Source organism: Balaenoptera borealis (genome assembly GCF_965194805.1).
Source record: "Balaenoptera borealis genome assembly, chromosome: 3".
Taxonomy (NCBI): Eukaryota; Metazoa; Chordata; class Mammalia; order Artiodactyla; family Balaenopteridae; genus Balaenoptera; species Balaenoptera borealis.
The window spans coordinates 14,986,398-14,999,027 of record NC_138866.1 but is presented as its reverse complement, the minus strand read 5'-3'; the positions used below and the strand labels follow the sequence as shown (position 1 = coordinate 14,999,027).

Here is a 12,630-nt window from a genome sequence, read left to right as displayed (position 1 = left end):
TATGTATATAAATATGAAATTTACCTTGTTTATTATCTCCCCCCAGTAGATATAGGTTCCATGAGGGTTGGGAATTTCACCTGCTTGGTTCACCACTGTAACTCTAGTGCTAAAAATAGTCCCTGGTAAATACTAATAGGTGCTCAATAAATATTTGTTGAAAGAATAAGTAAAGCAAGAAATACCTATTTTTACACTAAGATGTGTCCCAGACACCAATTAAGAAAGTGTCTTAAGGGACTTCCCTGGCAGTCCAGTGGTTACGTCTTCGCTTTCCAATGCAGGGGGTGCAGGTTCAACGCCTGGTCAGGGAGCTAAGATCCCACATGCCTCGGGGCCAAAAAACCAAAACAGAAAACAGAAGCGATATTGCAACAAATTCAACAAAGATTTTAAAAATGGTCCACATTAAAAAAAAATCTTAGAAAGAAAAGTTTCATAAGAAGGTGGGTGTAACCAATTGTGGCAATTGATGAGGATAAATCAAATAAGATTAGAACAGAGAATTGACCACTGGATATAGCACTGTGGAGGTCACTGGTGACCTTGACAAGAGTTGCTAGGGTGAAATAGAATAGAGCTAAGACTGAATGGGAGAAAAAGAACTGAAGATAGTGAGTACAAACAACTTTTTCAGATATCTTTTCTTAACATAAGACGATTGCATATGATGTTACCTCTTCTCAAAATGCTATGTCTTCACTCATTTCTTCTGATGACTACTTCTCTGTTTTCCTTACAGATCCAGACAGCTTAGGTATTCTATTCACTAGGTAACATCACTGCAACTGTTATGTGCCCATGTACATACCGCTATCCCTAGTACACATAGTATTCTAAGTGATTCTTTACTTGACTGATAGTCTCTTAAACTCCTAATACCTTAAAGCTGAGATCCTTGCACAAAGATGTTCAATAAATATTTCTTTGATGAGTGAAAAGACCTTGAAAGAACAGTAAGTTAATAGTTTCTAAGAAACTATTCTTATTTCTTAATCGTTTCTAAGAAACTATTCTTATTTCTTAATAGCTTCAAAGAATTTATTTATTTACCATGTTTTCCTTAATTTATATCCAAATATATTTTATTAGTTATCTATATATTAGAGAGTATAAAATAATAAAGGAAAATAGTTATTACAACACAAACCTAAAATTTGTATTTTCCCCAAATAATAAAGACACATTTAATGTACATTTATGACAATTTGAACTATTATTCTGGATAATTCCAACCTTTGCCTGAAAACATGTTAATTTTATCTCTTAAACTATGCAGTATTTGAAAAACAACCATAAATATTTTGATATCCAAGTACATAAAGTGAAATCTTACAGAACAGAATTATTAAATAGTCTGTGAAAGTTCAGGTCACCAATTCTAGTTACTTAAACACAGGGACATTTTACTAAATCTGTATGTTATCTAATACTTTCTGAAGTATTGCTTCTAGATATTTCACAATGCTTAAGAAAATTCTGGTATCAGGTTTGAGGGGAGGGTTTCTACCCATTTCTCAAACTGCTTATTTAAGAATTCTATGCATGCATGTTTTGGGATACAGATTGGCAACATGTTTTCTAAACAGAATCATCTGGGGCACTGTTTGAAAAACAAATTTCTGGGATCCAGCTCTAGAGGATTCTAGCTTAGCGCATTTGATGAAAAGGCTAGAAACTGGCAAAAAGCTCCTTAAATGATTCTGTTGATCAGTCAAGTTTGGGAAATATTGACCATATATCTGGAAACATTAAGTAGACAACAAGTAGGTTTGCAGCAATTCCTGCCAGACCTTAAAAAGTTGCTACCCTCAACCCATAAACACAAAAAATACTGATCCACCATGGAGACATCTTACATTCTGAAACGCTTTTTCAAGGCAATTTTGACTTGTGTTGAATAAATGAAATTTCCATACTATAAATACAGAGCTGTTAAAAACCACTTTTACTAGATTATGATGAAGCTCAATCAGTTTTCTTTCTTAAAAACACCACCTACCACAATTGAAGAGCTACTACACCTTTCATTTTGTCTAAAGGAAAAAAAAGTAGTAACAAAATGCACCAAGCTAACTACATTCCATCAACGGTCTTCACTGGTGATATATGACTTGAAAACTATCAATAACATTCACTACTTCAAGCACAAACTTATCAAAAATGTGTTGATGGGTAGTATCTAGAAAAATTAATTTTAAAAGCTATTGTATCCTTCGGGAAGACAGCTGGCAAAAGTTTCAAAATATAGACCAAGCTACAGATGTTCATCGTATATTAAAACTACTAGTAGTCTATTATATAACTTAGTCTTAAGCCTGTAATAAACACTTAATAACTAGAGAATTCTGTCAATATAACTTGGGACACAGGAAAAAAAAACCATTAAGAAAGAAAAAGTGACTCTAAAATTCCTGTGTTATTTCTGACAGTGAAACTAATTTCTACATAGGTCAGTAATACTGAAATAAATATAACTAAAGGACAAATTACTATATATATACATACCTAATAAAAAGAAGTAAGACAACTACACGCAACACAGACAAAATGATAAAGTCATGTGGCACCACCATTGGCAATGCTAGATGTAGTAAGATGACAGAACTGGTAGGCAACTGATCATTATTTAGTCTACAACCAATATGGCACCTACACTTTCAAAACCTAAAGACAACGACTTGCTCATTCTGGTATAGTCTTAGCTTCGGACTAAGTTATATTCAATTAATATGTTTTACCTAAGTTTCAAGCAAATATGAAAACAAAACAGATGATAAAAACTATACTTTTTACTAATAAGGCTAACATTACAGCAACAGTTTTCCACCATGCCATCACATTTATGAATATTACATTTTCTGCTGTGACAGAATTGAAAAATTACTGGAGTAGTAACTATATTTGTATTTCAAACATTGAATTGAAACAAATTTGAAAGCTTTGAACATTTTCCTGATCTATTTCACAAACAAGAATGATCTCTACCATATTTGAAACAAAATTTTCAAAACACTTTGAGCGATTTCTAAGTTATAGTCTTAGTACTGTACTAAATTTGTCCCACAATTTCAGGATGCTATATATTCAGATTTTACTACCCCATTGAAATTTTCAAGAAAACTTTTTATTGTTATAAATTATTTTAAGGGTGAATCCTTTGCATAAAATCATAAGCAAGTATCCAATTATGGCAAAAATTAGAGTAATCTCACTTTTGAAACACTTTGAGATACTACATATATGGTTGTGCAACTATGTGTATATACCAAAGGAAGGCAAAAGCATCACCTCCTTACAGTTTACTGAAACACAATTATAAAAATTCAAGCAGTGTGACATAATATAGCTTCAAATTACTGCTGGAAGAATAAACAAAACATCATTTACCCCATCAAATAAATCATATCCAGTTTCAGAAGATCTTCATACCATACTGCTCTCAACTATCCAGTAGTAAAAACAATAGAAGTGTACCTCAAAATCCTTCACACCTACCTACCCCACCTACTGAATCGAACCTAAGAGACTAAATATCTGGAGGAGGGCTTCAGTCACGGCTGCTTCAACTATATAAGGCTACTATCCCCTGAACTGTCGGAGAACTAACACATGGAAAGGAAGAGAGAAACTGGAAAGGATCAGGGAAAAAGACAAAGAACTGGGGTAAATTCTACTCTTGGGGTGAATAACAACAAACAAATGAACCCAAAACACTGTCTCATTTCCTACTCCACAATCTCAGTTTCTGGTCTCCTTATCTTTACTCCATCTTGCCCTACCTATTGTTTGTCCTAGGCCTCCTTTTCCCTCTTACAGAGCATAAATGTACAGACATGCAAAATAGAAGATCTTCTTTATTTACAGAATTTAAGTGCCAGAGCTTTTTGCCTACAAGACATCAAACCATGATACTGGATTTGAAATGCACAATTTAAATCCTGTGGAAAATAGACATGGGGATAAAACTGAGTAACCAAGTCCAATCATAGAATCTCTTTTAAAAAACCCAGAAGAAGCAAGCGTGAGTGCGTGCCCACACACACACACACACAGTCTCAAAATGTTTTAAAACACATTCTCCATCATCAACGACAAATATGTTGTGCTTGAGACAATAATCAATGGCCTAGAATAATTTCTGCAGCTTTTAACTTTATTTGCCACAAAAGTTCTGCTGAGACACTGATTGAAAATTACATCTCAAATACACCCCTCACTAAAGAAATGTAAACAAGCACTGAGACCAACTTTAAGATGCCGCCCACAAAAAAATTAAAATGAAGACAAAACTGTGATTTAAGTTAAAAATACAAAAGTAAATTTATTTAGCATTGCTTTATTGAAAAGGAAACAGAACTGGAAATCAGAATTATTTTTAGCACCTTCTTCGAATCAAACCTATCCCCAAACTGCCTATAGGTGTGCACATTTTAAAGTCCAATGAATTGCCTGAAGGTTGCCAGGGTTTCTTTTCCATCTGCTGATAACAGCAGGCAGTGAAACCTCAACTAATCATTATGGCCAAGAGATGAGAGCCCTCCAGGATGCCATCCTGGGCGCGCTCCCCAGGACCAGCCTAGAGCTTAGGGGACTTTTATCAGTCCTCTACTAAGTAAAGGACTTCCCTCGGGCGCTTTAAGAATTCGTTGAATAAGAAATCAACGAAGGGATTTAAAGGAGTAAAATGCTACCAAAATAACCTTTTGTACATTTCACAAATTTGATGGAAGAAGAAGGGTACACAGCCAGAAAACCGAGCGCCCAGTGGATCCGCGGACTTGGTGTCACCGCACCGACGGAGAGGGAGAGACTCTAGAACGCGAAGATGGGGAAAAGCTTTTCTCCGGTGTTAACAGGGCGGATTCGGGACCAGATGGCTGCGGGTTTCTCTCCCGGGCGATGCGCCCTGAAGGAGCGGGTCACGGGCACCCAGAAGGACCGGCAAGTGCAAACTCGGCGCGCGGGTCTCATGGGGACGGCGGCCGCCCCCGCCCCTCCGTACCTGATGATGTCGTCGCTGTGGCCCCGGTAGAACTTCTGCCGGTGTTCCCGCGGGCTGTACACCACGCCGACGCCCGCCACGAAGTACACGATCTCCTTGGCCGCCGTGTAGTAGAGGTTGTTGCGGCACTGGTGGCCCCGGTAGCCGTACACCCACTCGAGCCGCAGGTGGCAGCTCGGGGCGCTCCGGGCCGCCATGTCGGGGCGCCCACCCCGCCGTTCCGCTCGGGCCCGCGGCGGCGGCGGCGCGAGACGGGAGGCGGCGGCGTCCGGGCGAAACAAGCCCTCCCGCGGGCGGCCGGGACTCGCCGCCTGCCGCGTCCTCTAAGCCGCGCCTGGCAGGTGCATGTCGCTTCTCCTGGCCGCCGCCGGCCCCGCCTCAGCCCACGGGCGGGAGGAAAACCCTCGCCTCGCGGAACATGCTGAGGGCCGCGGGCGCCGCCGGCCGTCAAGAGGGTGCCGCGCGCCCTCTCTTCGCCCACCTCGGTCGCCTTGTCTCCTCAGCCCGCAGCGCCCAAGCCTTGAGCCGAGCCGAGCCGAGCGAGGGCCCGCCTCCCGCCTCCACGCCTCCGCTACCGCCCGGGCACCCAGCTCCTCGCCCGGGTCACCTGCGGCGTTCACGTCCCGCCGCGGCCTCGTCCCACAGCCCGGTGGACCCGCGCCGCGCGCCCCCGAGCGCAGGAAAACGGCGAGCGCGCGGCCTCGCGCGGCTCCGCCCCCTCGCCGCCGTCGCAGCCAACGCCCGCGCTCGCCCCGCCCAGCCCCGCCCCGCCCAGCGGGGGAGCACGGAGGCGTCGGGAGCTCCTTGGGTACTGTCTGCGGGTAGCGGTTCCCGTGCTCTCGCTGTCACCTAACGTCTAGTCCCGCTATCCTCGGCCAGGACGAGCGACCCCAGCCGCCCTGACCGCGTCCCGCTCAGGCCCCGGGGGGACTCTGGGCCACCCTCGTCCCCTGCTGCTGGGAGGTCTCGCCCGGGAAGCGCCTGTCTCACAAGGCCCCTGTACCCGGCCAGGGCTACGCTTATGCATGGAAGAATCAACACTAGGATGTTAACCTCATTTTTTTTTTTCCTGATACCTTGTGTGCGTGTGTTTTCTAGCTGCTTCATAGTGCTCACTATACCAGACATTGAGTGGGAATAAAACCTGACTTCCTAAGGGCACATTTTCTTATTTGTATACGTGACCTCAAAGCTTAACATAGAATTTAAATCGTAAAATGACACGCCAGATCCAATTTCTTAAGAAATAGCAGTGGTACCTGATTTTTTTAAATTACTGTTTTGAACACCAATGAACTCGATACTTCTTTCATTGTAGTGTTGTTGAAAATGTCTTGAGTCATAATTCTGGAGAACGAGCCTGTAAACATAAGTACTGGGAGCGACGACTTCCTCTGTCACTTCCCCTCCTACTCAGTTTTCTAAGTGCCCCCTCTCTCACAGGATTTACCAATACCTGTAAAATAATTTGAAATCCATATTTTAAAAGGTTTTAAATGCAGAATGATAGCCATAAGGTTTACAACGAGAAATAATAACTTATAAAATACAAATATGAATCTTTCATGTCTAAAAAAAATCCGTTTTGATTTCCCTGGGAAACACCAAAACTTAGAAATCTGAGAAAAGCTAGAATAAACCAGCATCCTTTTAAGAAATGTGACTGCACAGAGGTGATGATTCCCAGATGGTACCCATACCTTGCAATGGATGTTGCCCAATCTCTGCTTCCTCAAAGATGCAAATTACCAATCTGAGACAAGAGGATACCTTTTCAGTTTTAGTTATGACTTCTAGTCTACATGCAGGAAAGAAGGGCCATTTCAGAGGAAGGAATTTGCATAAATGTCATGAAAAGTAAATTCTGAAGGAGTGAGTAGATTTGGTGAGCTCCACCAGGAAGGCTGAAAGTAGAAATCCAATCCGGTGTAGTTCAGAATAATCATCTAACAGGGTAGTGAGGAACTATGATGCAGAAAAAACTGACTGTAAGAGCTTTATGCAATTTCCAAGCTTTCAGACATTTTAAAAAGTTTATTATTTTTGCTATTCCCAGAGTGATTAGCTATAAAACTGTCAATAGAAATAATCAATAAACCAATCTATGATAGAAATAGAAAACAGTTTTATTTGAGCTGAACTGAGGGCTATAGCCTGGGATACACAGATTCAAGAAGCATCTGAATTGTGTTCCGCTGGACTACAAAAAGGGGGTGGCTTATAAAGGCAAAAACCATAAAATTACATAAGTTGTTTGTCAAGAATTAGGATTGGATCTGGCAAGAAGTAAGGGTGCTTGTTAAGCAAGAATTTTTTGGGGTCCGAAATGATTGCAGAGTTACAAGGGGAGACCTTGGGACCCTAAGACTGTGGCTGGCAGCTGCTAGCAGATAATTGTTTTGAGAACGGCTGGTAGTGTCCTTGAGGCTGATACTGTTCAGAAAATTCAAGTTCTAAGAAGTTCTAAGTGATGCACAACATATCTGAAACCACATCCACAATGGCCACCCAGCTCCATTTGGGATGCCTGAACCACAGTTTTTCCATTTTGATTTTTAAATGCATTCTTTTCTTTAATGGTTGAAGCAGATGTACAATGCATGCTTAATAGGCCACAAAACAGACTGTTCTAGTTAGCATAAGGTTTAAGTTAAATCATGTATGAGCCAGAATGACTTCCACATACCTCAGTATGTGAAAATTTCTTCCATCAAAACTCTTGTAATGAGGGCAGCCAAAAATTAGAAGGGGGTGGAGAGCAAGACTGGGGAAATGTGCCACACTCAACCGCTTGTCTTTGGCTTTGGGTAACAAGAATCTTAGCAGAAAGAGAAGAGGAATGCAGATTAGGCTTCTGGCACCTGCTGGGAAGAAAGAAAGAACTCAGGCTTGAGAAGTGTCTCTGAAGCCATAGAAAGGCCTGTGTGGGGTTCCCTGGACAAAGGCACATACAATTTCTCTCTGTCACATGTATTTGTTTTTTAATAAGAATATGTTTTCTAACTCACTACTGAGTTCCTTGAAAACCCCTAGTGAGAAAAAGAAAACGTTGTTGCTTATTCAAATTTAAGCAGTGAACTTAGAAAAGATGAAATATTTTGTTGCTGTACAACTGTGGTACATTAATTGCTGGTTACATGTAAATTTTATGAGATGTAGGATAGTGAGGAATAAGAAATACTTTTCTCTATGTTTCAGGCTTTTTCAGTACACTATCTTATGGATCCCATGATATATATTTAAGTAGTACTCATTAATAACAGATTGAAATAATTTATTTTTCCATTATCATATTTTCCATTGCAATTTTTAATGACCCAAGGGTGGAGTGTGAAGGAAAAACATTTTTAATTAAACCATCCTCAACTGACAACTCGAGACCAAAAGAGACACCTGAGGCACAAGGGTGGCTAAAAAGTAAAACATTCATGAATATTAGAGAGGAAAATAAAAACCCTGATTAGTTCTTACCCCTACAACTTTATATATAATCTGTTATTACTAATGTCACATCAGAAAGCTTAATCAAGCTTTTATTACTAGATGTGATTTCACCATCTGTACCTTTTGAAAGTAATGCAAATAAGGATGTAGGAGAAAGACCCCCAAATTCTACATATCAACAGGTGGGCATTTTTTAGTCATTTTATTTTATTTTATTTTATTGCCACACGATGTGGCTTGTGGGATCTTAGTTCCCCCACCAGGGATGGAACCCCTGGCCCCAGAAGTGGAAGCACGGAGTCCTAACCACTGGACTGCTAGGGAATTCCCTTAGGCATTTTAAATATAAGCTACAATACCCATCGGTAATCTATATCTTGAAACTTGAGTTCCTAGTATGGAGTTTTATATTCCGAACATTTGAAATATTAAAATTCAAGCAAATAAATTTTTTGCTGGCTACTAGTTTTAGCTACCCTCAGGTCTTTACAAAAGAAATGAAAAGCAAAGTATATAAAGCATAAAAGCCAAAATTCATGCTATTAATTCTAGCTAGCTAATTCAGCCAACTTATGAATTATAATGATTTTTTAATATGCTGTCCATAAAAATGTTTCTGTAACCATACCTTTAATTAACCTGTTTTATGTACAGAGCATAACATAGTGCCTGGCCATACAGTAAATGTTCCATACGTATTTGTCAACCATTAAATATAAAAGAGAATGCATGTGTAGTCAAAATAGGTTTCCTCTTAGTTTTATTTTGAATAGTTGAAACTTTTGAAAACTTGAACATTTTTCTGATCTTCAATACTGTATTAGTCAGGACTTTTTTAGTTGTATGTTACAGAAACCCACTCAAAATGGCTTAAGATAAAAATGGAATTTTAATGCCAAAAAGGACTGCTACTAGAACTGGTAACTATGCACTTGGATCCTAGGGCTCAAGAGATAACATCAGAACCAGGTCATCAGAATTAACTCAGTTCTGTTTTCCTTTGGGTTGACTCCATTGCCAGACCAGCAAAATAGCTGCTAACAGCTCCAGTTCTACCATCTTATTCTCTCAGCAATCCCTGTGGAAAGAGTATTTCAGCAGTTCCCCTGGAAACTCCTTGACTTCAACCCCATGGACTCTGATTGGCTGACTTGAGATACATGCCCATCCTTGGATCCTTAGAGTAGCGCCAGGTGCGCTAAAACCACAGGAAGCGGGGGTGGGAGAGGGGTGATTCTCCCAAGGAAAACTGAAGTGGTATTACCAGAATGAGAAGGAATGGATGCCAGCGGTGGCTATCCAGGGCTGACTTACAATCTTTAGTGTTCTCCAGTCTCCATTTACATAACTAAATACACATGCTATCTAAATTAAAACAAAAAACAGGAGTTTGCTAAAAAAAAATGCAGCTTTAAGACAAAACTTCTTCTCACCAGCTTGTCACCCCAATGCCCTCCTCTTAAAAAAATTCTAAAGTTAGTTCCATATTTAGGGGAGGCAAAAATTACAGATGTTCCCCACCAGTAAACATATTTCCAGATGCCTAATTGATTCCACTTAAAGCCATTAAAAATAGGTGTATAATTCATGTAAAAAAAAAAGTCTCAAACCAAATTATCCTCTTCTACACATCTACATACCTTGCCATCTTCTCTTTCTGTATTAGCAACTTCAGTATTCCCCCTGTTAGGCAGGTTGGAAAGCAAGGCAGTTTTCTTTGGTTTCTCACCTCCATAATCAGCAAGCCCTTTTGACTCTATTTTACAAATATCCCTAAAATGCATCTCTATATCTACACCCTCCCAATCTCCATTTGCCATTCAACTTCTAATTATCTTTTCCCAAGATTCTGCAACCCGAGTTATCTATAAAGATCATGTATCTGATCATGCCACTCCTGTTTCAAGAAACTTTTCGAGAAACAATGAAGGCATCTTGAGCCTTGAAATATTCTTATCCTTTGACTCAATAATTTCTCATCTAGTTATCTGTCATAATGTAATAATTAAAAATGCAGATCAAGATTCATGTATCAAAACATTTACCATGGCATAATTTACAACAATAAAAATCAGGAAACCTGGGACTTCCCTGGTGGCACAGTCGTTAAGAATCCGCCTGCCAATGCAGGGGACACGTGTTTGAGCCCTGGTACGGGAAGATCCCACATGCGCCACAACTACCCAGCCTGCGCTCTAGAGCCCGCAAGCCACAACTACTGAGCCCACGAGCCACAACTACTGAAGCCCGCGTGCCTAGAGCCCGTGCTCCACAACAAGAGAAGCCACCGCAGTGAGAAGCTCGCGTACCGCAATGAAGAGTAGCCCCCACTCGCCACAACTAGAGAAAGCCCGAGCACAGCAACAAAGACGCAAAGCAGACAAAAATAAATAAATTAATTAAAAAAAAAAATCAGGAAACCTAACTGTCCAACCATAGGGAAAACTCTAAGTAAATTGATTCAGCCCATATGAAAAATATTATAAAACCATTGAAAATTAGGTTTTCAAATACATTTTGGCAACATTGGAAATTTCCCGTAATGTAATATAAAAATTTTTTAAAATCCAGTTACAAAAATGTATTAATATATACAGAATGAGCCCAGTTATAGAATATATTAATAGCTAAAACAAAAGATACCAAATATTAACAGTTTTATAATATGATGGGTAATTTTTACACTTTTATTGGTGTGTTTTCTAAGCTCTTTAAAACATACATGTAATGAGATGAGAGAATTTTATTTCTGAGATGGGAAGAGAATTATATTTGTTTGGGAAAAAATACTCGAATGCGTGCTTGGCACAGAAAATGAGATCCCAAAGGATTTGAATGTAGGCAGAACTGTTCCTCGTGAGGAATGAGAAACGATTTGTTGCTCCAGGAAGATAAGGAAGGAATGAAGTCGGAGAAGTGGCAAAGCTGCAAGTTTTGCCATGCAACCCTCTCCAAAGCCTCTCAAAGTTTCTAAACACTGGAATGTTAGTCGTTGTCTTTTTTATTGGAAACTAGAGAAACAGGGCTTCTCATCTAGATTGATGTAGTAGGAAGCAACACCCCATGAAGAGAATTATAAAGTTGCTGGGGAGGCAGTAGGGGAAGCCCAGGATTCTAACAGGTGGTAAACTTGGGGGTCAAGCCATGTTAAACCCTCCAAGTGGCAGGGAAGTCCCAGCTGACATGTCAGTTACACACACCAGTTGCTTCTATAATTAAGAAGAAGTAACAGAAGTAATCTTTAACAAACATTGGGTAGCTTCCAACAGACTACAGAATAAAGGACCATCTCCTCATCGGGACACATGAAGCCTCCAACCTCTTTGCCACAATCATCTCCAGTCAGTTCCTCCCTGCCTTGAACAAGCCCTACTATCCAGCCATGCTAGATTCTGGTCTTCCCTAAAATTAACCAGACATTTCCAAAGCTCCATGCACCCATGTGTCATTCATGATGTGTATAATCTCAGCTCTCCACTGTCAGCCTGGCAAATTCCTACTGAAGATTTGAGGTCCAGCTCAAATGTACCATCTTCTTATGGGTTGAACTGTGTCCTCCCCAAATTATATGTTGAAGTCCTAATTCCCAGTACCTTAGAATGTGACCCTATTTGGAAATAGAGTCATTGCAGATGTAATTAGTAAGATGAGGTCATGCTGGAATAGGGTGGGCCCCTAATCCAAAATGACTGGTGTCTTTATAAAAAGGGGAAATTTAGAGAAAGACAAATATTATATGATATCACTTATATGCAGAATCTAATAAAAAATGATACAAATGAACTTATTTACAAAACAGAAACCAACTCCCAGATCTCAAAATCAAACTTATGGTTACCAAAGGGGATTCACTTTGCTGTGTACCTGAAACTAACAGAACATTGTAAGTCAACTCTACTCCAATAAAAATTTTTTAAAAAGGGTTAGTGGAGGAATTTGGAAATAGGCACCCACACATGGAAAATGTCATGTAAAGATGAAGGCAGAGATCTACACGCCAAGAAATGCCACAACCACCGGAAGCTAGGAGAAAGGTATAGAACAGATATATCCCTCAGAGCCCTCAGAAGGAACCAATACGACCAACACTTTGATCTCAAACTTCTTACCTCCAGAACTGTGAGACAGTAAGATTCTATTGTTTGTGCCACTCAGTTTGTGGTAGTTTGTTACAGCAAACC

General features: G+C 40.2%; 1 protein-coding gene across 14 annotated transcripts in view; it reads right to left on the bottom strand.

Annotated features, from left to right (window-relative positions):
- The window catches only part of EML5 (EMAP like 5), a 162,131-nt gene extending 156,472 nt beyond the window's left edge, over positions 1-5,659 (bottom strand). For all 14 annotated transcript variants that reach the window (XR_014242212.1, XR_014242213.1, XR_014242214.1 and 11 more), the window contains exon 1: positions 5,006-5,659. Coding sequence is in view for 11 of the 14 variants with exons in the window: in XM_082383652.1 (XP_082239778.1) it covers positions 5,006-5,202 (197 nt within the window). In the remaining 3 variants the exon portion in view is untranslated. The remainder of the gene's footprint in view (positions 1-5,005) is intronic.
- Positions 5,660-12,630: the final 6,971 nt, after the last annotated feature.